This window comes from Arachis hypogaea, chromosome 13 (genome assembly GCF_003086295.3).
Source record: "Arachis hypogaea cultivar Tifrunner chromosome 13, arahy.Tifrunner.gnm2.J5K5, whole genome shotgun sequence".
Lineage (NCBI taxonomy): Eukaryota > Viridiplantae > Streptophyta > Magnoliopsida > Fabales > Fabaceae > Arachis > Arachis hypogaea.
This window is the reverse complement of record NC_092048.1, coordinates 9,118,617-9,145,477: the sequence shown is the minus strand read 5'-3', so window position 1 is coordinate 9,145,477 and position 26,861 is coordinate 9,118,617. Positions and strand designations below refer to the sequence as shown.

At 30.4% G+C, this 26,861-nt stretch overlaps 3 protein-coding genes across 21 annotated transcripts; all 3 read right to left on the bottom strand.

Annotated features, from left to right (window-relative positions):
• Positions 1-2,213: 2,213 nt before the first annotated feature.
• On the bottom strand, positions 2,214-7,661 carry LOC112737053 (uncharacterized). Of its 18 annotated transcripts, none has more exons than XM_072211137.1 (10): positions 7,297-7,650; positions 7,041-7,100; positions 6,319-6,591; positions 5,801-5,900; positions 5,114-5,170; positions 4,602-4,707; positions 3,890-3,972; positions 3,201-3,262; positions 2,927-3,023; positions 2,214-2,632 (listed from the first exon to the last, which is right to left on the bottom strand). In XM_072211137.1, exons 3-9 carry the CDS (start codon positions 6,561-6,563, stop codon positions 2,927-2,929), a joined length of 750 nt encoding a protein of 249 aa, XP_072067238.1. In that variant the 5' UTR covers positions 6,564-6,591; positions 7,041-7,100; positions 7,297-7,650; the 3' UTR covers positions 2,214-2,632. The 18 variants fall into 18 exon arrangements, with proteins under 18 accessions (XP_072067238.1, XP_072067239.1, XP_072067240.1 ...); XM_072211138.1 differs by having other exon boundaries at positions 2,214-2,588; XM_072211139.1 differs by having other exon boundaries at positions 2,214-2,583.
• Positions 7,662-13,883: 6,222 nt separating this feature from the next.
• On the bottom strand, positions 13,884-19,598 carry LOC112737045 (inactive leucine-rich repeat receptor-like serine/threonine-protein kinase At1g60630). Of its 2 annotated transcripts, none has more exons than XM_025786751.3 (3): positions 18,979-19,598; positions 16,856-18,759; positions 13,884-14,754 (listed from the first exon to the last, which is right to left on the bottom strand). In XM_025786751.3, exons 2-3 carry the CDS (start codon positions 18,222-18,224, stop codon positions 14,096-14,098), a joined length of 2,028 nt encoding a protein of 675 aa, XP_025642536.1. In that variant the 5' UTR covers positions 18,225-18,759; positions 18,979-19,598; the 3' UTR covers positions 13,884-14,095. The 2 variants fall into 2 exon arrangements, with proteins under 2 accessions (XP_025642536.1, XP_025642537.1); XM_025786752.3 differs by having other exon boundaries at positions 16,856-18,754; positions 18,979-19,533.
• Positions 19,599-20,911: 1,313 nt separating this feature from the next.
• LOC112732557 (endo-1,4-beta-xylanase 5-like) lies at positions 20,912-24,215 on the bottom strand. Its single transcript, XM_029291175.2, has 6 exons — positions 24,156-24,215; positions 23,791-24,010; positions 23,529-23,695; positions 23,333-23,431; positions 21,794-22,591; positions 20,912-21,292 (listed from the first exon to the last, which is right to left on the bottom strand). Exons 1-6 carry the CDS (start codon positions 24,213-24,215, stop codon positions 20,912-20,914), a joined length of 1,725 nt encoding a protein of 574 aa, XP_029147008.1.
• Between the last annotated feature and the right edge of the window lie 2,646 nt (positions 24,216-26,861).

Here is a 26,861-nt window from a genome sequence, read left to right as displayed (position 1 = left end):
AATGAATAAGTAAACTAATCACTTAATTAACTCAAGTTGACTTGATAAAAATTCTATTTATATTGTTTTGATTATATTGCCATTCAAGTCAAATGATATCAGGAAGGTAAATAAGAGAATCTGATAATAATGCAAGTAGGTCATTGCTTTTAGAAATATGAGTCTCGATATTATGTTCAATTTAGGATAAAGTATTATTTTCATCTTTAGTATTTGTGTCAAATTTTAATTTGGTTTTTAACGTTTTAAGTGTGCTATTTCTATCATAAAAAATTTTAAACAAGTTCAATGTGAGCCTATCATTAAATCATATCTCCTTCTATATGTCAGAAAAATATAACCAAAACTTTCATGTAACACTTCTTCTCCCCAATCTTCTTTTTGTACAAAATTTCAAATTCTAACAATTAATCATCAATGTTTGAAAATCAAAGAAAAAACTTTTATATTAGTAATCATTGGTGGATCAATTTTACTTATATACTGAAATTGAATGCTATTGGCTCTTCAATATGCAAATTGTTTGTGTCAAATTTAATGATGGAAAACATTGACCCGTTTAAAACTTTTTTTAGTATTGAAATAGGATGTTTGAAAGTTTTTTGGACTAAAATAAGACGTTTGAAACGTTAGGGACTAAATCAAAATTCGGCCCAAATATTAAAGACCAAAATAATACTTTACTCTTCAATTTATTATATAATAGACAAAAAAATTTCAAGATAAATATATATTCTTTGTTGAAAAAAGGAAGCTATTTGATTTTATTTATAATATATTTGTATATAGTATCTTAATATTTTCAACATTTAATTTTGATACACAACCATTGTAAAAAATATTAAAAAGTGAGTTTTAAAAATTGATTACATTTATTGATGTAACAATATAAGATTAGTTGTCTACGTAATGGTTCATAAAAATTAAATTCTAACAATGATAAAAAAAAAAAAGATTAATACTTAATTCTTTCTTTTAGAAAGTATTTCCTATCCATAGTATATAGTCTAATATGACTTTGGTCTTTTTTTAATATGTTATAAATATAACAATTCTACCAAGATTGAAAGTTGATCCATCTTAGAAGTATAGGGCTATAGGCATAAACTTAGCTAATTAGGAGGTCTAGACTTTTTATTTATACTAGATTGGATAATGATTTGTGAAACCTGTGTGAGATTAGACTTGATAAGAGTCAACACCTATAAATGAGTGAAGTCCTAAAGATATATATCTTATATTATATGTTTTACTTTAAAAGCTTAAAAAGCAAAACCTCCTTTTGTACCTATAAATCTTCAACAGTTGGAATTTCTCAAGGCCTGAATTCCCTTTGCCACTTCTCTTGTTCATAATTCATGCCAATAAGTATTTTGAATTTGGAATCAATCTCTCTTAGGTCTTGAGAGAGTAGAAGCATCACTCTTTCATGGTAATAAATTTTTCTACTATTTATTAGTGGCACTTTAGTTATAACACCAATGGCACTTAATTGATGCTTTTTTTGAAAAAATATTATTATTATTATCATTATTTATTCAACAGGGCCGGTTGTTGGTTACAAGAATAAGTTGAATTGAACAAAGAATCGCATGATGTGATGCCTCACACGTTCCAATAGTTTGTCAACCTCCAAATTATTTAACAAATTCAGACCCAAATAGAAAAACTGATTTACTCCGCAAATGTGTATGTTGATAATTTTGTATACTTAGGTGCAAAAGTATTTTAAAATACACTAGTCTAAAGATGCATAAAATTCTAGTTAAGTTATTAGATTCGCTATGTACATATAAATGATATGGCAAACCAGTATATATAAATATAATATATGGCTGCACCTAATTAAATAAAGTATTTTTTTCCAAAACTACTTTTAGTACTTTAATTGGTATCAGAGCACGCACTGATCAGAGGAATATAAAGTCCATTATATTTGTGGCATGCTATGCTTAATTAAAATGCATGCTCCACTTAAGGAACTGAATTAAAGGATACTTTAATCTTTTCCTAACTACTAGTACCAGTCTAAAGCATAAACCTAATTATTTTAATATATAAATATAAACAAATAGAAGAGGCCTGCACCCTTTTGAGTAAAGTTCTGAAATATTATATTGCAAGCATCAATTAAACTATTTGAAGATCCATCCCCCTCAAGAAGGAATCTGTTACCAACTTGATTCTTTAATGTACAATAAATAATGAACAAGTAATGCAAATAATGATATTTCCATTGCAATGCAAACTAGCATATAATCATAGATCTACAATAATTCCTCCTACACATACCAATAATACTATGAAAAACAATAAGGGTTGCATTGAGTTCAAGCCATTGTTATATTAAATGCTTTCCTATTTTCAATTTTTTGCAAGGAGAAATGTTTCTTATTTATACAACAGCAGTTCCAGGTTTCCCTTCAAACAAAAAATATAAACCAGAAAGCAGTGAGATCAAAGATGATGATGGATTAGAGACTCTTGAGATTGTGCAGATTCAGTGATGCCCTGGCTCCTCAATTGCATTCAGCACCACCACGCTCGAAGCGTAGGCTTCCGCGTAAAAAATGCCAATCTCTTCTACACTGAGGCAATCTTGATGGAGTCAGCAATTTGTCCTCTTGAATTGCTAATACATAAACCAATCAAGTTCTATAATTTATTTGTTTATACATTATTATATTCTATGCTTCAAAACTTCACATAACAAACTAGGTAATTTAGCTAAATCATATCATAAAGTGGTTGCTATACTTTTTCTTCTTTTTATTCATTTCCTTCCTTTCATAATTATTGCTATTTATTTTCTCTGTGGACAATTGATTTTAATTAATCATGTGCTTGAAAATATAAAACAAAACAGACGTAAACAAAAGGAAGCATGGTTATACATATATAAAATACTAGAAATTGAAGAGCCTACCTAAGTTCTATCAGGTAAAATAATACTAACAAGATCATCGTTAATGGTGACGTCCAGCGGTGGCATTTGACTCATAATCCCAGGCATCTCTCTCATGCTGCACAAACTTTATTAGTGAGATCTCACTAAGATTATATACATCGATTACAAGTACAACATGAAAATGAAGATGAAGATGAAGATGAAGATGAAGATGAAGATGAAGATGAAGATGAAGATGAAAACTAAAATGAATTAGTGTATTAATCAAGTCCTATTCAGAGGATTCACATACTCATTAAGAATGGAACAAATGTTGTGCCTTGTGTGGCAAAAGAGATCAATGTTATCCTGCAACTGTTTATCAAAGAACACTATCATTATTGCAGCATGGACTCAAAACAACATTATATACATCACATGAGAATGTAAGCAAAAGTCACATGAAAGGAAAATAAATCCAAAAGCATAAAATCACTTGGCAGATAATGTAAACAAAAGTCACATGAAAGGAAAATAAATCCAAAAGCATAAAACCACTTGCATATAAATTCATGCTTAATTCATATTACACAAATAACAAGTATTTAGTCTTTTCCCATAGTAATTTCTAATAAGCTTAAGCTCTAATAACAGCTATACATTAGAATCAATGAGAGAGAGAGAGAGAGAGAGAGAGAGAGAGAGAGAGAGAGAGAGAGAGAGAGAGAGAGAGTTCATGGCTCAGGTGTTCCATGAAAAACAACTTTTGAAGCCATATGTGAATGCGATGATTTCTTTTACTTAACACTTTCATCTTTCCTAAACATGATATCAATCAATTATCCATGAAAAAAACCTAGGTTGGTGAAATGCCACAAATTTATAATATTTTAGACACTGAACTAGTTAGTAACATAGTTTAAGATTATAAATATTTGCAAAGAGCTGCAACTATTTATAATCAGCAATAAAACAATAGACTGGTTCGGTTGAGCAATTCACCTTGTAACTAGACAAATTGTTTGTGATTTGATTAAATGCTTGAGCATTCTGCTCCATGAGTTTCCTCAAAGGACCACAAATTCCTGATAGTACACAAGGAAGAAAGCACTTGATTTAATAAGGACAATGATCCCCCGTGACATTAAAAGCTGGGGTCAGGGCAAGAATCTGATATTACATAACCAAGTACAATAAATAAGTAAATAAAGAATAACCAAACCAAAAGAATACTTTCTCATTGGACGAAAAACAAGGACGAAGTAAGGATATCTTAGCCTTTCATTTACCTGATACAAACTAAAGGCTTACCAGAAAGTCGTTTGAATATAAAAGATTACTGAACAGTAACTACAGTGAATTACACCCTAGAACACCATGAAGATATTGAATCGATAAAGAATGAGTAATATTAACAATGTGAACCCCCCCCCCCCCTTCTTTTCTCCCCCTTCCTTTTTCTGTCGTTTTTTGTTGTTTGGGGACCAACTAAAATAATGGGGACAGAAATGGAATTTGGGGATCAAACTGTAGTCCCAAAATTTCAGGGGATCCAGCGCCGCATGGGCTACTTGTATCATACATTAATGTATTTCTACTTTCAGTTTCAACTTGTAGTAAGTATAAAACTTTAAAATAATTGAGTTGCAGACAATTAAGAGATGATGAGAACTTTTGCTAAGATAGTAATGATAAAAATAGAAGATATACTAACCATCATATATTATTCGTTGACTTCGGTCAGTCTGGCGTGACATGTATGTGGCCATGCTAGGGTTTAGAGCCATGTTTGTCTTCGAAGCTGAGTCCATTGGTTTATCCTGAAGAAGCATGACTTTAGACTATTGGTTCTTCAATCAACATTAGATCCTAAAGACATTGATTCAATTATCAAAACAGGAATCCTATTTATGGGATGCAACACAGCTAATTTTCTGATTATCATTACTTCTAGTGCTATCACCATCATCATCATTGACAAGACAGTCAAGTTAAGCAAGTTGACAGTACTCAAAGGAACTAATTTTCGTATAATGTACCTGTCTGGTCACAAACAACAATAACATCAATGAGGAATTTACTAATATCCCCACAATAATATCATATGTGTATGTTTGTGAATTTGGAGAAGTTTGAGTCAATTCTAATAGACTAGATGTGAAAATATAGAACCATTCAGTAAAATATGGCAGTATTGGCTATCGGATACGCCTCCTATTCACTTACCTTTCTGTTATGGACCTTCTTTCCCAGATTGTGGTCTTCCGATTTCCTCCGCTTTCTCTGTGAAAAGGTTTTTGTCAGTATTTTAAGCTTCCATAATAGGACAATACAGTGCAATCACAGCATAACCACCCATCTCCCATGCATAATGATTAATGGATTACGTTCACATGGTGCAAAATTTTCATTTGTTGTGGATAAAACTTCATCTACAAGCCTAACGTATAATCTAACCAACATGAGATGAAAAGTAACTTTCTACTACCGCAGTTGGCAATGGCAATTATGGCCACAACGCGCTACAGCAACCATATTTGACCCAACTGCAAGTTCCATCAGCTATATTGTCCAGAATTGTTATCCAATTGCTGGAACTGCCACCATGACTACGACCAAAATCTAAATCCCTGCCTTTAAACCACTGATAACTTACGTTGTCATAAAAATTTCTTGCATATCTAGATTTTCATAGTCATTGCAGCTATAAAAAAACTACGGTAAATGAGGAATTGGGTGGCAGGAAATGAGACAACTAAATTTTGAATAGCATGAAATAATCACAACATTTTCAAGAAAGCATAATGCATTGCAAATTTCAAATTTTCTTCTATACCCATGTTCAGCATAGGCATCACTAATAATGCTCAAAATACAAATATTGGAGAATCTGTTGAAAGAAAAGGTGCTTACTGTCATCCATCTACACCTCAAAGCAACATCGCGAACAGTTTTATCAGGCAATGTGGCAGCAATTTTTATGTACCTCATTATACTTGGCTCATCGGCATATCTAGTGATAAAACAGAAGAATCAAGAAAACAAGGGTTAGGAAACATAAGACTATAGAACAAGCAAGACAATACTAGCACAATGACATAAGCATACTTTACAATAATGAATGTAGGACAACAAATAATGACTCAAATGCCAATCGCAACCCATATTTGGAAATTGAAGGCAGGGTTATAATAAGAAAAACAACACAAGAACGTCAGCAAATAGAATTGAGAGGCATCATGGTAGGATGACAGTATGGATAAACAAGTCGCTGATACAATCATTTCATCCCTAATAACAACTTAGAAGTCTCACCACCAAAAACTATTTTCAAACCGAAGTGATCTAGCAGCAAGTTACTACGCATCAATGTGACATATATTGAGGGGAGGCGGGAAGCTAAAAATAATTATTCACATCAAACAACTTACCTTGCAAGACCCTCCTCCAATTTGTACTGCTCATCAACAGACCACTCAACAGCCAATCCTGCGTCGTGCTTCAGCCCGGGGACCGAATCAAGAAGCAGTGAGGAGCCAGATGAATTACCAGCTTGACTTATGACAGGGTTGCTGGTGCTACTAATGATGGATGAATTTGGAGAATATATCATACCAGAACTACTACTCAACCCAAAATAATTTCCCATTGGAACCATCTCAGACAAGCTATTCATAGCAGTAGGCTGAAATGATATTGCGTGCCTGTTCAAAGCAGAATCTAAACTTTCACTGTGAAACCCAGCGTTTGACTCTGCTGCCATCCCTTTATAAACCCTTTTATTTCCTTTAAGAGTCGTCTCTAACGATTTACCCCTAAATCACCATAAGCTACAAATAGTAGCTAAAAGCATTTTCATACAAATAACAAAGTCTAAACCAATTGACAAGTTCAGGGTATCTATCCAAAACCAGAATCATTTATATTCCTCACAAAAAAGGAAGGGAAAAAAGGAAAATCCAGCGAAAATTACAGCTCAAACACCCAGCAGAACAAAAAGGTTGTTCATCAAACTACCTTACTTCAAACACATACCAGATTCATCCACCAGGAAAATTTTTAAAATCCCACGATTAAAAACACTCAAAAATCGAAACTTTTAGCTCCAGAAACTCAGAAGAGTAAAAAAAAAGAGAAAGGTAGAGCAACCCACAGAGAAAGGCGATGGCTGAAGTTGAAGTCCCTCCAACAGAGAGAAACCCAAATCAGTGGCCTGCAACAAAAAACGAAAAAGATGAAAACTTGAGCTTCAAAGGAGTCAATTATGGAGCAACAAAGGTGCTGCAAAGGTGGAATGATAAAAGCCCTAAGCAACAGATGGAAGAAAAAAATAAAAATTGAACGTGTCGAAACAGAACATGGGGAAGTGGATAGAGAGAGAGAAAGTGATAGAGAGAGAAAGCTGTTACCTTTCCGACTGAGAGGGCTAGTTGGTGGTGATGGGTGGCTTTTGTGGGTTTTGGGGGTTTTCTCTCACTTCAAAAATGCTATTTACTGAATCACTCACCATTTGCCATTTGATACTTTCTGGGGTTGCGGGGTACCCTTCTTTCTTTCTTTCTTTCTTTCTTCTCTGCTTTGTGACACACTCAACACTCTCTCTCTCTCTGTATCTCTCTCTCAGAGAGAGAGAGACAAAGAATGGCTTAACAGCTCCACCAATAAGGAAACAGATGAAGAGAAAATAAAGTAAGCAAAAAAGTTTTTATATTTTTGCAGGAAAAATAAAAAAGATAATAATGGATGGTTGTGGATCTTGGAATTCAGCAACAGTGCGAATCCCAATAAGCATTTGATGCTAATCATTGTGGAGTCCACCTCTGCTTTTTTTTGTTAATTTTTCCCTTTTTTTTTTCCCTATTGAGTGTGGGATTAATAGTAGAATTATACAACACATATGGTAAAAACTATTTATTTTTTAATAAATAATTTGTTAATTCATCAATAATTTAACAAATATTTGAAATTGAAATTTTGATTATCTTTTTAAGGGAAAAGAAAAAGAAAGGAAAAGACAGTAGCAAGAAGAAGTAGACATAAGAGGAAGTGAAGCTATATATGGAGGTTGGTCAAAGTGGCAATGATCATTGTATAAGGTCTTACTTGCACTTCCCATGTTAAAACATGTGCACTTTCACTTCATTCAACTTGGAAGAAATTCAAGCATGGAATGTGTGCAAGTGCAACTGCAACCCAAAGAGGGAGGAGGAGGGTCACAACCAATACTTTTATTAGTTTTAGGTGGGGGAATCATTATACTTTTTTAAAAATATTTGTATTTATTTAAACATCAATTTTATTATATCAAAAAAAAAATGTGAGAGAGACAAAAAGATAGTCATTAAATACAAACACTTTTATTTCTCTTTGTAATAGGTACAGAGTATTAAATTAAACCATTAAATTAATAGTATTTGATTTGAAATTTTACATTAATTGTGTAAATTCACTAAGTTGGTACCAAAAATTAAGATAATAGGTGAGCATAAAATATAATAATATAAGACTATATGTGTTGGTATTTATTTTTTTATAGTGTCTTTTAACTCGTGTGATCAATAATTATTTTATTGTGAATCTGAACTTTATTTAAGAATTTAATTTTAGCCAATAAATTTAGGCATACATAATGTTTTGGTTCTTTTAATTTATTTAGATATTATTAGTTTAGATAAAAAAATAAGTTTGATAATATTATTAATTATCGAATAATATCTTAGAAAAAATGAGAAAGAATGATTGGTAGGTCCGCTTATAACAAAGTTACATGTGACATTCCTAATTGACCCAAGCTAGGAGAAAGAATGAATCTTTTTAATACAAAAAAAAATGACCCTAAAAATACTTTTCTTTAAATAGAAATATATCTAAATAAGGTATTTTATTTTAAAAAATACACATAAAAAAATTGAAAATTGAAAATTTTAGGCCATCCTTTCTCTTACCTTTAAGTAGTACTACTATCCCCATGAGCATGCTTATTTAGGAAAATTCCGAACATTAGTGTTAGTTGAGTTACATAAGTATCACATTTTAGGAAAAGAATCAGATCTCTAAAATCTTGACAAGTAGTCACCGCTATAGTATCCTGATATCAGTTCTAATTAAATAATTCATTCATTAACTAACCAATAATTTTCAGTATTATTATTAGTAGTAGTAGTAACATTATTTATATCTTTCAATAACTAAAAAGAGTAAGTAGCACTGTTTGGCTATAAAGTTTAGAGAAATGGTCTAAAAATATTTAGCAAATAATAATGGCAGGCTAGGGTATGATATGGCATGATTAAATAGTTGATTGGTTAAATTAATAAGGCTAGCTTGAAAATAAAAGAGGCAATATGAATCTGAAAATATGAATTGGGTCCAAAATGAAATGGGACCCCTAAGGTCTTGGAAGGGTATTTATAAAATAATAAAGGTGACAGCATCGCACCAATCCACCCACTCCATCCTCCCACTACAATCCATGACAGTGCTGTCAATGTTCATCTTGGCATTTACCTACATCCATCGTTCTGCCACTCTCTCTTTCAATTCAATCAGGCCCTTCGTTTTCCTGCACTTCAAATTTTTATTAAACAAATTATGTTCAATTATTTTAAATAATTCATACCAAATTTTATAATAGTAATTCATTAATATATAATTTTTAATTTAATAATTTTCATGAAATCATTTCTTCAAACACTTAAGTTGATAGTAGGACAAATTTATATTAATATTTATATTTTTAACATGACTTTTTATGTAATAATTTTTTGTATAAATTTTATATATGTTATTTTTTATTTATTTTATGCTATTTTTTTAGACCAACAACAGATTAAATTTTAGATTTTTTATCATGAAAGTTTTAATATCATATTATGTAAAAAATATTAAATTTTGGAAAAAAATGTTTTAGTATAAAGTTATTTATTTATAATTATATACTAGTATTTTAAAAGCATTTAATTTGTTGAAAATATCACACGGGAAAAAATATTTAAAAAGTTAATATTTTCAGTATATTTAATATATCAAACTTTTTGTTTTCGAAAAAGCTGTTTTGTTTTCATACAATCCTTATTTATTATTATTTTTTATATGGGGTAGGTTATTTATATAAGAAATAGATTATTTTATGCTAGAATTAAATACGATTTTTGTCTCTAAGGTATAGATTGAAAACTTTTTTTGTTTTTAATTTTTTTTTCTACAAAATCGTTCCTAAAATTTAAAACCAAGTTTTAAAATCGTTATTATTTAAATATTAAAATTGTAGACCAAATTATCCATAACAAAAAAATTATAAAATTAAAAAAAAAAAGAAAAAGAGAGTGTTTCGATTCCTAAGATCAGACCATCTCCAGTAGAGAACTCATCCCAGTTCCTGTTTATGACTTACCTGTCATAAAAAATAACTTTACATCAGTTTTTGCGTCATAAACAGTAAATAGGAACTCAAAGCATCTCTCTTCTCCATTAGGTTTAGTCCCTATTGTGGTCCCACTTAATTAATTAATTAAAATACTTGAAATTAATGTAATTAATTTTTTTAATAATGTAATTTAAATATTTAAATTTAAAAATAATTCACTATTAAAAGATATTAATATTAAATAAATTTATATATAACAATAATACACAATATATAATTCGGGATTACACTAATTTGTAAAATTACTTAATACAAAAAAAGAACATAATTAAATTCTATAGTTGACGACAAGCATTGTGAAATTGCCATATGTGTTCAATCAAGTCCTCTTTCAATTGTCTATGCTACTGCCTATTTCGAAGTTGGACATTTCTTTGGAGAAATTGATGGTATGGTGCAAAAATAATTATGATATAAATAATTAATATAAATTATTAATTAAATAAAATTATAATTATTTATTTAAAAGGTAGCAAGTTACCATTGATTGTCTTTCAGTCCTTCTGAGCAGGGACTCATCTACTTCGAACTCTGTGAGGGAACTTGTTTCTCTGCTTCTCCAACGGTAAGTTCCTCAACGTGTCAGGAAAAAGTTGAATGGGGATCACCCATTGGAGATGCTCTAAGAAGAAAAGAAAAAGGAAAAAAGAAAGAATGTCACCTCCATACGATTTTGGTTCCTAAGATAAGGATTATTTTAAAAACCAAGTTAAACTTTAGGGACGACTTTGTATGTAAAAAAAAAATGTTGGAGACGAAACAAATTTTCGGCCTATACCTTAGGAGTCAAAATCGTATTTAACCTACTATCTTACGTGCGTTGCCATTTAAACTATAGCTCGTTGGTATTATTATTATTATTATTATTATTATTATTATTATTATTATTATTATTATTATGATGGTTAAATTAAGTGAAAAGTTAATATGTGGTAGAATCTATTCATTCCTCGTTTCGAACCTAACGGGTGGCTTTGGTTTGGCTTCATGCAGATCAGAGAATCTCATAAAGAGTGGTGAGATGTAAACATGTACTTACTTTGACCGTTTGGTTAGTTGAAAACTGTCACTTATCAACTTATCATCATCTCAAGATTATGTGTAATTCATTATAAACTTACAATTGAAATTGATCCAATTTAACCATACCCAAAAAAACAAACAATATTTTGCTTCCTTGGTTATTATTTTCTATATTCATTACCAAACTTTATGTTATTTATTTAAGTCTATTTTTGTTGAATGTTTAGATTATAGAATACATGACGGTGGGGATAATTTGAAGGGGCATGAATTTTAGTAGTAATATTATTTGAATGGAAATCCATGGTGTCCCACTAAGCATTAACCAGATTGGTAAGCTCTACGGATTTTTTCAGGTAAACTCATTTTCTATATTTCATTTTCAGCTTTTAATTTTATTCTTATAATAACGAAAGAAAAACACAGCTATTTCTCCCTTTGACACAAAAAAAGCCAACACATATTCGAAGTTTTTATTCTTAACCAACAACAAAGCATTTTTCCGTTTGTCACAAAACTACGAACAACTTGGTTTTCAATTTGCATGTGTCTCTATCCTTATCCAATATATATGAAATAGAATATAGAATATAAAATACGTGTATGTTAGCAAATCATATACGAAATATTGTAAAAAGTAATAAAAGGGGAAAAAATAAATTATCATAAATATTTTATTTAACCAGAAAGAACTGGAAAGAAAAAAAAAAGAAAAAATTATATAGGATTTATAATGCATGATCTAGAAGTAAGGATTTATAATTGATGATTTAGGATTTAAAATTTAAGATAAATAAAATAATTTTAAAAAAATTGACTGGCTGAAAAAAATTAGTTACTTAACATTATTTAAAAAAAAAACTCATCCTATAATTAAAAAGAATGTCATGATGGTGAGAAAACAGGCAGAGAAAAATATTGTGACAATTCATTATTTTTCGGCTAGTTCCTTAATTATATTTTAATTTGGATTGTTTTGGTTCGCTCAAAAATAAAACTTTTTAAACATAAATTAAATTATTTAACTATATTTTTTGTGAACACATGCACTTTTAGATTTTCATACATGTTGTTCATTCATTATTATAAAGAATTTCAACCAAAAAAGATCAAATATTTAAATAGATATAAGATATACGAACACTTAAAATAGTTAGAAAAAAATATATTCAAATATTATTTTCTTTTTGACGTTAATTAATTTTCCCTCGTTTATTAATCTAGAAGATACATCATATATATACAATTGCAAAGACATCTTTTTAGTTGGTTCAGATTAATAATTATTTATAACCTCGATTTGTTCTAAAATAATTAAGCTGTTAATACCGATCTGTGATTGATGGATTAATATTCTGACACACATAACAATTTTTTATCAATAATTGTTATTAGTACATAATTGTTCTCCTTTTAGAAATTGGTGAACCATCTAAAAAACCTTTTTATATATTTTTGGTTATACAAAAAATATAGCTTCGTCCTTTATGAATTCCAATTAATTAATTAGCAAAGACATACAATACATGACAAACAGAATTTGATACTACTCATCATCAATCTTTTCATCACGTCTACCATATTTTCATTAAAAAAAATGATGTTCTTCATAGATGCATCAATTTCTAGGATAAATTAAATAATCAGTCAAAAACCAGCAATTGATTTTTATATTTTTATTTTCCAAAAAAAGAAAGTAAAATATTGTTTGATATTTAATAATCCGAGTCCTAAATGAAAAAAAAAAATTGTCGGTACGAAAGTTGAATGGTGCATTATTGTGTCTTCATATTAAAAAAAGGAATTAGTTTCTGCCATATATACACGTCAACTTAATGATAGATATTCATGTCCTTAGTTTTTCTATAAAATCTCTGAAATTTTTTGTCTATTTTTAAAATTGAATAGACTAAACTCATTTCAAAAGTTAACTTCGTTCTAAAGATAAAAAATATTTCAATACTTATTGTAAAATCTCTGAATACTATTTTTTTTAGAAATATAAAACTTGTAATACACTAATACCTTTTCATCAGTTTCATTTATAGATGAGATTTTTTTTAGAAATATAAAACTTGTAATACACTATTTGACCCTTTACATATATATAAAAAAAAAGGAAACAATAGATTCTTAAGAAATAATTCATCAGCCATTTGATTTGATTTTTTTAATGTAGTTAACTAATTAATGGCGTTTAATTTTAGTTCCTGGAGAGATTTAAAGTGATTATCATGTCTTTTATATATTGTTCTATGAGATAAGAGATATGATTCTCTTGTAATTATCTTTCAAAATAAATTGTAATTATTATAATAATTTTTTTATTGTCTATAGTATCTTCTAACACGACAGACTGAGGAATAATCTGCTGTAAATTTGAATTCCATTTAAGGGTCTAACCAATAGATTGCTACATGCGTAAAACGAAATTCGAACTCCCAACACTTGTTTAAATGGATGAATATGCTGTAATAAGAGAAGGAAACACTATAAATACTTGGAATCTTTTGCAATGGCAGTGATGAATCTTTTGAGTCTAGAAAATGAATGAATCTCTTAAAAAGTGCATATACTCACAAAGAACAAGAAGATTAAGAATCAAGGTGTTTACAGCATGAGTTTTCTATCACCTAGAATGATGCATTGGAAAAATCAATAACCAATAATTCAAGGAGAAAAATCAGCATCAAAAGCATAGGTTTAAATCAGACTATTATTAACCACCTACCTAAAAATAAAAAAGGAAAAATTTGACATCATATGCTCAAGTGTTCTTCCCTTGGAAAGCTTTGAACTGTATCTGACCATCTACCTGGTGAATGATCACTACTATTTGATGATACCTGAGCTTCCCCTCTTGTGTCTCTTATCATCTTCAGAACTTCCCTCATCGTAGGCCGGTTCTCCGGCACAAGCGAAACACATGCCATTGCAATGTTCAAGAGAGCTTGAAGCTTCTCTTCGGACGCTTCATTGCCCGAGGAAGGATCATCCCCGGACTCTGTCTCTTCCTCACGAACCGATTTAACCCATCTTGGTATATCCGAGCCGTGTTCTTGGACAAGGTCTTGGAAGGGTGTTTTTCCTGTTAAGAGTTCCAGGAGAAGGACTCCGAAGCTGTATACATCGGCCGGTTGCGTGTGAGACCTCTGGAAGCTTCTGCATTCGGGTGCTCTGTAGAATAAAGAGGTGGCACTTGGTTCATCCATTGAGTCAGGGTTAAGGAACATGGTGAGTCCATAGTCAGTAAGACAGGATTCGAAGTCCGAACCCAGCAAGACATTAGAAGATTTAAGGTTTCCATGAGTTAAGCCGGGGTTTTGGTGGATGTAGAGTAGGCCGGTGGCGAGATCTTCGGCGATTTTGAGGCAGGATGTCCAATGAAGAGGCTTTCCTCCACCGGATGTTTTTGATCCTGCATTGTTACATTCATCAGAAGATTAACAGAGGAAGATAATAACAAAGTAATTACCAGAAATCTAGAGATGAAGTTTACTAATAATAATGCAGTATTAGAAGTGTAACTTGCCTTAATTAATCCTAAGTAATCACAATTATAAGGTTAAATAGTCCTTATTTTTTCCATTGTACATAGTATGATATCTTGATTTATAGTTCTCTTCCTTTATAAGAAATGAACAAGGGGGTTGTTGTAATTGGAATAGATTGTGATACAAGGAACATATGCTTTTCCCTCAAATACTAAAACACCCTTTTTAATTTCCTATTACAAAATTGGTATTGCATTATCAAGAAGAGATAATATAACAGCTTTTTAACAGTTATGGGAACACTTGCCTTTCATCTTTTACTTTGGGAGAGAATTCCAATAAGAGGGCACGTGGCTGGTTTCTACATAACATGTTTTAGAAGGGACAATGACAGAACTAAGGTTCTTAATTAATTTACTATCATGCTCAACAACACCAATGTGTAAACTAGGCCTTTATTATTATTATTATTATTAGCACAGAGGAGTTAGCTACCAATTTATCATGGTCTTTTAAAATAAAATACTAATTAACAGTAGTAACAACTTAGATAAACTACCAAAACAGTATCTAAGAGTTTATATCACTAATGGAAAATAATATCAAAAGATATGAACAGATAAACCAAAAAATGTTTAGAAACATACCAAAAAAATAAAAAATACTTCTTTTTTATAAATAGCAATCAATTTTTGCATTTGATATATAACATCTACAATGGATCTGAATTTTTGAAAAATATTTAGATACCTATTTGGAAGGTGCATGCAAAATATCAGCAGAATTCTATCTCTGAACCTCTTTTTTTTTTTTTTTTAAGTTCAATTATTTACAGAAAAAGGGAAAAAATCACTTGAATACCAAATTTACAAATGAAAAAGTTATTTTTCTAATATGCTTGCAAAAAATACATCAAAACTCGATCTCTAAAATCCTTTATATATATATATATATATATTGTTTTTAATCACCTTTTAAATTTTCTGAAATTTATTTGTTGTTACATCTTTCAGAGATATTTTGGTCAGTTATATCAACTTTCAAGTACCAATTCAGTAGTTTATCTTCAACTACTTTAAAAAGCAACAACAATGAACCATCATAAGATGCATCTATATTTGAACAATAGAAAAGACTCAATATACATGGTTTAATTTGTGACACCAATGAAAGTTGGGATTAGATAACTGTAGAAGTAGATGTTCATCAGGGTGGCATCCAATCTAATAATAACACTATATAGCCTACAAAAAAAAAAAAAAAAGAGACTCAATGAAAATTCTCTTTAGTTTTTCAATAGTTGAATGGGACAGCACTAACATGGGGCCAGAATCATATAAATGAGTTGTCAAATAGAAAGCAGAAATCTTTATAAAGTCTGAAATTATAATAAACAGTTGGAGAGGGAAAGCAACACCTTGTGTCCCTATTTAACTAAATCTAAGAGAGAGGGAAAGCTTTAGTGCATAGATATCATTGGATATCAAAGGAGGCCCCCCATTATACACCAAAAAAGATAATAAACTTTTAGGTCCTTCTCAAACCCTCCTTTTCATCCTTAAAAAATACTTACATTATATATCATTATAATTATAATTGTTCTATCATTATATAAATCACCTTCCCACGCATGCAAGGCCACATATTCCAATTTCCAACCCACTCTTGTAAACCAGATTGGAACCACAACAACAACAAAGCTAACTAGTCTAGGAACATGATGCCCCAAGTAATAATATTACCAACCCATGTGGAATCCTATGGCTACACCAATACAATCACTTCTAATATACTAATATAGTGTTTGGTAATTGCAATCTGATAGATAAACACCAACACCTTTACCTTAAAATCATATCAATATCAATGTTGTGGCTCCACTAATTTATAAGAATTATAAATTGGTAAGAGACATAGAAAGACCAAGAAGAATAATCAAAGCAACAAGAAAGCTACAAGTCAAGCCAATTCCAACATTAATAAATAAATAAAATAATAGTGATTGAGAAGAAAACATGAACATACCATGAATGAGAGAGAAGAGGCTGCCATTAGGGAAATAATCATAAACAAGAAGCCTTTCCTCCTTAGCCTGAAAATAAGCCCTAAGTGGGACCAAATTAGGGTGCCTAAGCCTACCAAGAACTTCAATATGTGCCTTAAACTCATCCAAATTAGGGTACCTAGCATCCTTCAATCTCTTAACAGTTACAATAAACCCTGATTCCATAACTGCCTTATATGTACTTCCCATAATGCCCCTCCCAAGTGTCTCAGCTGAAGCCTTAAGCAAATCCTCTAGTGTGTAACTCATTTCCCTATTATCCCCTGCTCCTAAGAACACCAACTTCCCTAGACCCTCACCTTCCCATGCAAAACCACCTTGTTTCCCTTCGTTGTTACCACTGCTGCCACCGCCCCCGCCGCCGCCTCCTCCGCCGCCAACATCTTCAACTTCCTCCACACTTCCAACCCCATTTCCTTTCCTTCTAGCTCCAGCACCTACCCTCTTCCTACGGTTTCTACAAATGGTGAAGAAGACAAGAACCAAAACAATGAGCAACAAAACAACACCACCAACGGTTCCTCCAATAATCTTGATTAGTTTCGTGCGGTTCGATGATGTTTTTTTCTTTGCTGTTGTTGGAACCGTGGAGGAACTTGGGCTCATAGAAGGAGGCAAAAGGATGTTACTTTTGCATGGCACGTGGACTTGATCGCCGCAGAGATTAGTGTTGCCGGAAAACGAAGATGCATTGAACCGTACCAATGCCGGAGTCGCCGGGATCTCGCCGGAGAGTTTGTTATTCGAAACGTTTAAGTACCTGAGACTTGTTTGGTTGAACCCCGGGATTTTCCCGGTGAACAAGTTGTCCTCCAAGTAGAGCATGTAGAGTCGCCGGAGATTCAGCAACGACGCCGGAATGTCGCCGGAGATTCTGTTCCCTGACAAAACTATGACTTTTACACGGTGGAGGTCGGAAACAGAGGCCGGAAACTCTCCGGAGAAGTTGTTGTCGTTTAGGAAAATTGATTTGAGGTTGACCAAGCTTGAAAGTTGTGGAATTTGACCAGAGAGTGAGTTCCCTTTGAAGCTTAGAACTCGAAGCTGATCCAAACGGTTCAGGATCTTCGATTCTAAGGTTCCGGTGAGGTTGGAGTATTCTATAACAAGCTTTCTTACCCTTCCATTGAAGCAGTCTTTGACACCTTGCCATGTGCAGACATCGCTGCCTGGTCGCCATGGAAGCTTGTTGAGTGCGTCTATGGAAGATTTCAGTGCCAAAAGCGCTTGGGAATCGTCCTCTGAGGTTGCAAGTTGAGAGAGAAAACAGAGAACAGAGACGAAGAAAACAGAGTAGAAAACAGAGGATCTTGTTCTTTTTCTTCCCATATCTTTCTCTTTTTGTGTCTTTTGAAAAGGGAAATGGAGGATGAAAAATGGGACAGCACAAAGTTTGGATCTTTTTCACCAGATTCGGGTCCTCATAATAAATATCGACAAATTCTTAAATAATGCACAGTGTTCACTGACCAAATAAGAGATCTTTGATTTTTCTTTGTTTCCTGTTTGGTGTGACTTTCAGTCAGATCTACCATTGTTGCTTCAAAATGTGAGTTCAACACTTCAACCCAAGCTATTGACTACACTAAAGTTGAGATCTTCAGCTTCAAAGAAGAACAACACTGTGAATGTGGAAGTGGAGGTGAAAGTGAAAGTGAAAGTAAAAGAGCTCTTCTTTCTCTGAGGATCCATAAAAATGGAGACACTTAATGTGGTTGAAGTGTTGCCTTCTTGGTTTCTGGAAACTATTGTTCACGGACATGGAACACTATGGCAGAACTCTCACGTGAAAATCATCTCACAAATTAACCATTTTTCTCTTCTTTTCTACTTTCTATGATTTCTATATTCTTCTCAATCTGCGCTGCACCAACACCAACACCAACAACATTATTTTTTTATTGTTAACCAACAAAGCAAGCAAAACAAAAACAAGTGTGCATTTATTTATTGATAGAATTAGTAGTATATATGTTGTACATTAATAGAGACAATCACAATTCACACAAACACCATGCATATATTAATTGGAGTACAGTGTAGTAGTAGTAGTAGTAGTAGCAATAATAATAATAATACTTACTTTCTTGGGTTGCTCATTCTCATGGATTTTGGCAATTTGATAACTTTGCTGAAGTTATGGGAGGATCCAATAATAAAACTCTCCTTCATTAGAATCATTGCAAAACACACTAACTAGCTACTACTGAATGGAATGAATGAATGATGTAGGCTCTAAAAGGCTTCAGCTTTTTAACTTTTTAACTTGTTTTGGAATTGGGTCAAAAAACAAAAAGCAACAGTAGTTTGTGGCAGTAAAACTGAAACACACATGGTGCAAGTGCAGGTTTTCCAGCTACTATAATTTGATTTGAGAAGTGTGAGGATGGTGTTTGTGGTAATAATTTGAGAGAGAGAAAGGAAAAGGAGGGTTTATGAAATGATGCTTCTATGAATGTATTATTAGAGTGTCTGATGAGAGAGAGAAAGAAAGGACAGAAAAGAACATGCTTCCCTTTCTTTCTTTCTTCCTTTCTCTCAACAAAGGACCCCTCTCTTTCATCTCAGGAAATTGGTGAGCGAATTGAAGGCAAATCAAAACAGCAATAAATAAATGGTTTTTCACAAAAAAAAAAAAAAGAAAGAAGAGAAAACCATGAGCTGCCACGTGTTGCAAAGTAATGGGAAGTGTATGTGACAATAATAATAAAGAAGTTGAACTCGTGTTCAATCAAACTAAGTAGTGATCATTGACTATTGCCAGCTGTCACGTTTTGTTTCTTTTATTTTTTTGGATAAATAAAGTAATACAAATGAATTTACTTGGTGTTGAAAATTGAGATGCTAGAGTATAGAAAATTTTGGAATAAAAGAAAAAATGTGGGTGTGAAGTGAGAAGGGTCATGGGTTTGTGGTTGTGTTTCGTTGACTCGAGACAGTTGCCGAAAATGTAGGTACTACACTATTGAAGAAAAGAGACCATGCACTCGTATATTTTGGTTCTTTCAAAAGCTCGTACATAAAAATATAAAATTATATTTTGATAAATAAGATATAAATAAAAATATTACATGTAATGATATTAAATTAGTATATTTTATATTTATTATAATATACAGAAATATTAACGAAATATATAATTTATTTTTTTATTATTATATATATTTTTTAATTTTTTAAATAAAAAAAAATAAGCTAATGACTTAGGCATAATCTCTTCGTACTCATCTAAGAAGTGGCGAGTTCGAGTTTTTCTATCTTTGGTAAAAATAAAAAGATAATAAATTATACTTTTATAATTTATTTTAATTTATGATAAAATAAAATACAAGAACACTAATTTTTGTGTTAATATTTTGTCTTATCTTATTTTCGGAATCAAAAATATTTTTTTTCCTTTTTTTTTTCACAAATTATAGTCACCAGATCCATGTGATTTGCGACTGCCGAAAATCTTTAGTATCAAAGTCATTCAAAGTGTCCATGATTCATGTTTAGATCTATTGAGAGGTAAATAATCTTTTATATTTAGTTATTTCTTATTTGTGCATTGTTGCTATTGATTTTAGATACAGTAAATTAACACATTACACGTTTACACATAATCAATTCACTCAATAATTGGAATCATTAATATTTATTTTCCTTATTAGTGTAGAAAAATTGATGTTATTCGGTTTATTTCCTTTATAAGGTTTCTAGCCTTAATGTTTGCTTAATATAGGACATAAACATAAGAATAAATAGACATGAAAAAATGTTTAAAATTTAAGAAAATTACAATTTATTGTTTGGCAAAAGATAAATAGAAGAGACTATTCTGTGTCATAAACTCATATGTTAAATACTTTAAAAAATGTTATCCATATTAAAAATCAGTCATTATTATTATTATATATTATTAGTATATAAATATACATATTATTTTATTTATTTTTAATATATACCTGAGATAAACTCTACATAAAAAGAAACTAAGAAAGTACCACTTTAGGAATAATCATTGATAATAATAACTAGACAGAAAGCTTAACAATCTGTGTAGTTAAGTGGGACCCATTATTATGATGATGATGATGTATTGGATTCACTTGAAGGTGGTGAGTGAAAGAGTAATTGTTGTTGTTGATGAGAGGGTGATTGATTTCCAGCTTGTAATCTCCATGGAAAAGAGAAACATGAATGAAGCCATTGTGATCAGTGTTTGCTGAGAATGGTCTGAGGCCCCATTCATGAAGAAGCTTGTCCACAACAACACCTCCAGGCAAGTTGTTGAAATTGTTGTCTGTTAAACAAATTCTGTAGCAACCTTGTGGTGATCTTGCTGTCCACATTATAATTCCTTGGACACCAGGGTGAGAATGTGCTTCTCTTAGAACTTGTTCAAAGGATTGCACCTACACACAAATTCAAATGTATTTATTAAGAAATTCTTAGCGTTTGGTAGAGAGACAGAGATAGAAATACTGAAACTGAGAGACAGAGACTAAGAGACAGGGATTGAAATAAATCTCAGTATTCTGTTTGGTGCAAAATGGGAGACATGAATTGAAATAAGAATGAAACTCTAATTTAATTTGCACAAAGGGTAAAATTGGAATTAATTAATTGAAATGAAAGTATTTTAGGTATAAAATGTTATTAAAGTTTCAGTCTCCATCTCTAAAAATTTCAATCCCCTGTGTCCCTACTTTTTGGAGGTACTGAAATACTGAAATTTTAGAGAAAGAGACAGTAATTTTAGTACCAGTATCTAAACTAACAAACATGATACTGAATCTCAATCTCTCAGTCTCTCTCTCACTACCTCAAAACAAACGCTACGTTAAGGTTGGTTAAAACCAAAATAGAAATCTTGAAATAACTTGGGCTATGATGTTTAGAGTAGTAAACTTTACCTGACTATTTTGGGGTGCAACATCAATTTCTGTGATCCAAACTGGTGAACGAGTGGCAACAAGTTGATCAATGGAAGCTCTCATGTATGGCAGATTAGGAGGAAAATTAGGAAAATGTGCTTCAAGGCCAATTCCAACAACTCCTCCCCTGCTCTTAAAAGTAGGATAATTTTGAATCTGTCTAAACTTCTGAATATACCTTGCAGGGTTTGCTGTATTATCTCTATTATCCTCAATTGTGTTAAACTCATTCAAGAACAATGTAGCACGTGGATCAATCCCATGAGCCACACTGAAAACCTTAGCTGAAAAATCTTGTCCAAGTTTACTCTCAAAGAATGAAAAATGCATGTTCTCATTAACAACATCCCAATGAATAACTTGGCCTCTGTATCTTGAAACAACAGATTGAAGCCTCTTCTGCACTGCTATATTGAGTTCTTGTGGTGAAAGTGAAGGGACCCAACCAGGTTGGAATTTGGGGTCATCCCAAAATATGTTGTGGCCTCTAACAGCAATGCGGTTTCTCCTGGCAAAGCCTAGCATCGCGTCCGCGGCCGAGTAGTCCTCCCGGCCCCGGACGGATTCTGTGCTGTACCATTTCATTTCATTGGTGAATGTTGTGACTGTGAACCTTTGGAGGAACCATTTTTGGTATGCAGGGTTGTTGAGAATGGATTTGTCTATTGCGCTTCCAAATGGGAAGCGTGCCCTTGTTTGTTGAAGTGATACACTTGCATTTCTAAGAGGTTTTCCTTCTTTATCCAATATTTGGATTGATACCTTTCTCTTTCTTGCCTGCCAAGTTACACAATTTCAAGAATCTCATATATTTTGTGGCAAATTTGGGGAATGTAGCACCAATTATGGTTCACAGAGTGTTAAACTATATTTTTCTTTCTTGTTTTTACTTGTTACTCATTTTCTTTTATCATTAAACTGAACTAGATTTAGACTCGCGTAATGCACGAAAAACTAATATTATGAATTTTTGTATATTATTTTTTAGATAATAAAAAATAATAGATGAGTTTTTATTTCATAATTAGTTATAAATTAATTTATATAATTCTTACTATGATAATAACCATCATAATTAGTATCGTTGTATATGTATTTGATTATTTGTAATTGATAATTGTTATTATTTTTATTATTATTGTTATTGTTATTACAATTTTAATATAAAGTGTTAATTGCATTAGCCGTTACTTTATTATAATTAAAATGTATAATGATATCTAGTAAACTTAATTAATTAAGGGTATTGATTAGGAAAATATTTTTTTATAGTAAAGATTTAAAACTGCATAATACATGAAATTTTTTTTTATAATTATCACCTATTCAAGATGGTTGACATAGTCCAATGGTAAGAGAATTTTTTTAATAATTGTCACCTATTTAAAATAGTTGATACTGCAAAAGAAAAATAATTATATGACATAAACTCCTTTCATACTAACTAGGTATTAACTTCTATATAATAAAATTATATAGATAAACAAAAACAAAAACTATCAGCAAAACAATGTTTACCTTTTCAATATTGTAATCTTGATGAGACTTCCATTCCTCTTCTGTGAAGGGTTGTAAGGAAACGCTGTCCACCCATATTTCCACATCAGTATTCTTGCTCTACAATACACAGTTCAGCATTTTCTTCATCAAATTAAAAAATAAATAAAAATAAAAAATTAATATCTGTTTTTAGAAATTTGAACAATAATATTACTTCAAAATAGAGTTTAGCAATTCCTGATGTATCTGTTGTGAGACCACCCTTTATCATAGACCAGCAATTAGACTTAGCAATTGTGGCACCAGCAAATTTTATCCCTTTCCTTGTTTTAACCATTGCTGTTACTTCAACATTATTTCCCTCATTCACTTGTATCCAAGCTTCACCAAGAACAAAATCAAGTTAATTAATTTCTTGATATTTCATTAATATAAAACCAAGACAATTTATTTTAGTACAAATTTATTAAATTTACCAGATAAAGCATAGTGCTTGTTCTTTTGCAAGAAAACCTTCTGGGAGACACTATCATAAGTTTGCTTTCTTTCAAGTGCCACAATGTATTTGTTCCCTAATGATTCTCTATGTTGTATTGCTGATTCACCAAATTGAATCCAACCTTGTGATCCATTATTCAGTTCTGGGTTTTGGATGATTCCTCCATTGTACTGTGGCTTATGAGGGTGTGTCAAACACTGAGGTGGAAATTGATGAAAACATTAGGACCCACATAATTAAAGTTATGTGTAAATGTAACAGTGACATTAACAGTAAGGTCCTATCCTAGAAAATATAAAATTTAACAAAAAAAAAAAAGGGTTGTTAGAGGGAAGGACTTACTTCAATGCTGACAGTGTGATCATAGGATAAAGCTTCAGCTCCAAAACCTAGTGTTGTCATATTCAAATACAGTATAGTAGTAAGTAGTTTAGTACTTTGGTGCTATGTATTTTGACTTAACATTAATATATGTTCTTTAATTAGTAACATATAAGAATTAAGAGGAAAATCAAATACATCACAGCATAGCAGAGCTTTGATCGTTAGGAAGTACAGCTGAATTGAGAGAATAAACAATTATTAAAAGAATAATAATAATTGAAAGTTGAACATTATTGTAACTAGGATAATAATAATAATAATAATAATAGTACTAGTAGTAGTAATATTAATAAACTAAAGTCTTTTCGATTTGCTGAAGAGTTTGAGTGACACTATTTTGATTTAAATTTTTTTTATATAATTGAATGTTTATGATAGAAATTAAATCACTGATGAAACGGCATAAAAAAATTCTAACATTTTAAATGAAATAATCATCTAATAACTACTATACGAAACTTTATTTGATGTTTGAGCATGTAATTATTATTATTTTTATCAAAGAATGCAAGTATTTAATTAATTTATTTTTTTTATAATAACCAAGAAGCAAAAAGCGACGGAGATGTAGTAGAAAGAAATAACTTTACAATGATTAACTTAAATCAAATAAAATCAAATTTGATTCTAATAATAAATTGGATACGTAATAAATTATTTGTACATCAATTCAAATCAGATTCTTTTACAATTATTCCAAACATTTACTAGATGTACAAACAATTACTTAATTTCAGTTCTCTACTTACCTTTCAAAAAAGTTTATTTAAAGTGTAATTATTCTATTAGTCTTATAATTTTACTAAATTTTTAGTTAGGTTTTTATATTTTTTTTAATTATGTCTATATACTACTTTTAATTTTGTAATTAGGTCATTTTTATATAAAAATATTAAAATTAACAAAATATTTCTCCCAAAATACATGCAATAAAAAATCTAGTTAGGTTTTTAATTATAAATTTTTTTAATTTAAAAAAAATATTCAATTAGCTCTAACATTTTTTATACTAAAAAAATTTAATTTTGTAGGGATCTAATTGAAAAAAAAAATATATAGAAACTTAAATTAAAAATTTGATAAAACTATAAAAACTAACCAAGTAATTAAACCTTAAAAAAGAGAAGCTATATATGTCAAAATAAAATATATAATTTTATAAAATATACTGAAGTTGCTCTAATATTAACATTTTAAATTATTTTTTCAATTCATATACATAATAATTAAAAAAAAAAAGTATACAAGACTAGCTAACTAAAAAGAAAACACGATAAGCAGGTTTAAATAATTACATTGAGTTAAGGGAAGAATTAAAACAAGTACCTTTTGAGAGAGATAAAAGAATAAAAGTAAAAAATAAAATAAAAATATTAATCAGCAAACTTATTATGATGGTAGTGATATGTGTTTTAATTTATTTTTTTTCAAAAGAAGCAAATCATATGGTGCTCAATAAAATTACTCGTAACGAAAGATTTAATTATTTTGTTAGTCTTTATAATTTTATTAAATTTGTAATTAAATTTTTTTTATTTTTTTAATTAAATTTTTATATTATTTTTAATTTTATAATTAAATCTTTTTTAATATAAAAAATATTAAAATTAACTAAAAAAATTTAATTTAATTTTTTTATAAATTAAAAATATTTATAATTAAAAATTTAATTAAATTTTTTATTATATATTTTAAAAAAATTATTATATTAGTTTTAAAATATATATATATATATATATATATATAAATTTAATTAAAAATTAAATAAAATTATAAAGACTAATAGAATAACTAAATCGTAATAAAATTATGATAACGGTGATGTCAGGTGATGGTGACAGGCGTAGTCATATTCATATGGTAATTAAAGCTTTAATTTGCGTAGGAGACAAGAAAAACAAACCTGCAAAAAGGATGATGCATAGCAGAAGAATAAGACTCAAGTTTTTGTCTCTCTTCATCATAGGCATGTTTAATTCGCTGCCTTCCCTTACTCTCTAGTCTCTTCTCTTAATTATGAGGCTCTAATAATCCAATGAGAATAAAATAATAAAGAGAATTAAATAAATTCAAAAAAGCAAAACATATGTACAAATAAATTCAAATAAATAAATAAAGGAGAGAGCTCCTAAAAAGATTAAACCATACCACTACCAGGATTGAAAAATTGAGTTGTTGGTGATGAGTGATGAGCAGTGAAGAGTGAAGAGTGATTTCACAAACTGTGCCAAAATCTTTTGTTCCTAAGCATATATATATTAATAAAACATAAATAATATGGTGCATTTAAGTGAAAATATGTCGATTTTGTTTTTTGTAAAAGTATTTTAGAAGCGTACCATTTGACAAGATTATAATGATTTGAACAACAATTTGAACGATAATATAATTATTTGGATGATTTGAACGATATTATAAGATTACTTATTATAATTTTTGCTATATTAGTAAATAAATATATGATATTATAATTATTTAAATTTATTTAAACAATATTATAAGATTATTTATTGTGATTCTTGCCATATTAGTAAATAAATATATGATGTTATAATTATTTGAACTTGATATTGTAACGAAGAAAATATTAGACAAGTATATATATAGTAATTTCTAAACATAGCAGTAAAAAAAGGGGAGGATCGTATTATTCGTTTAAAAAAG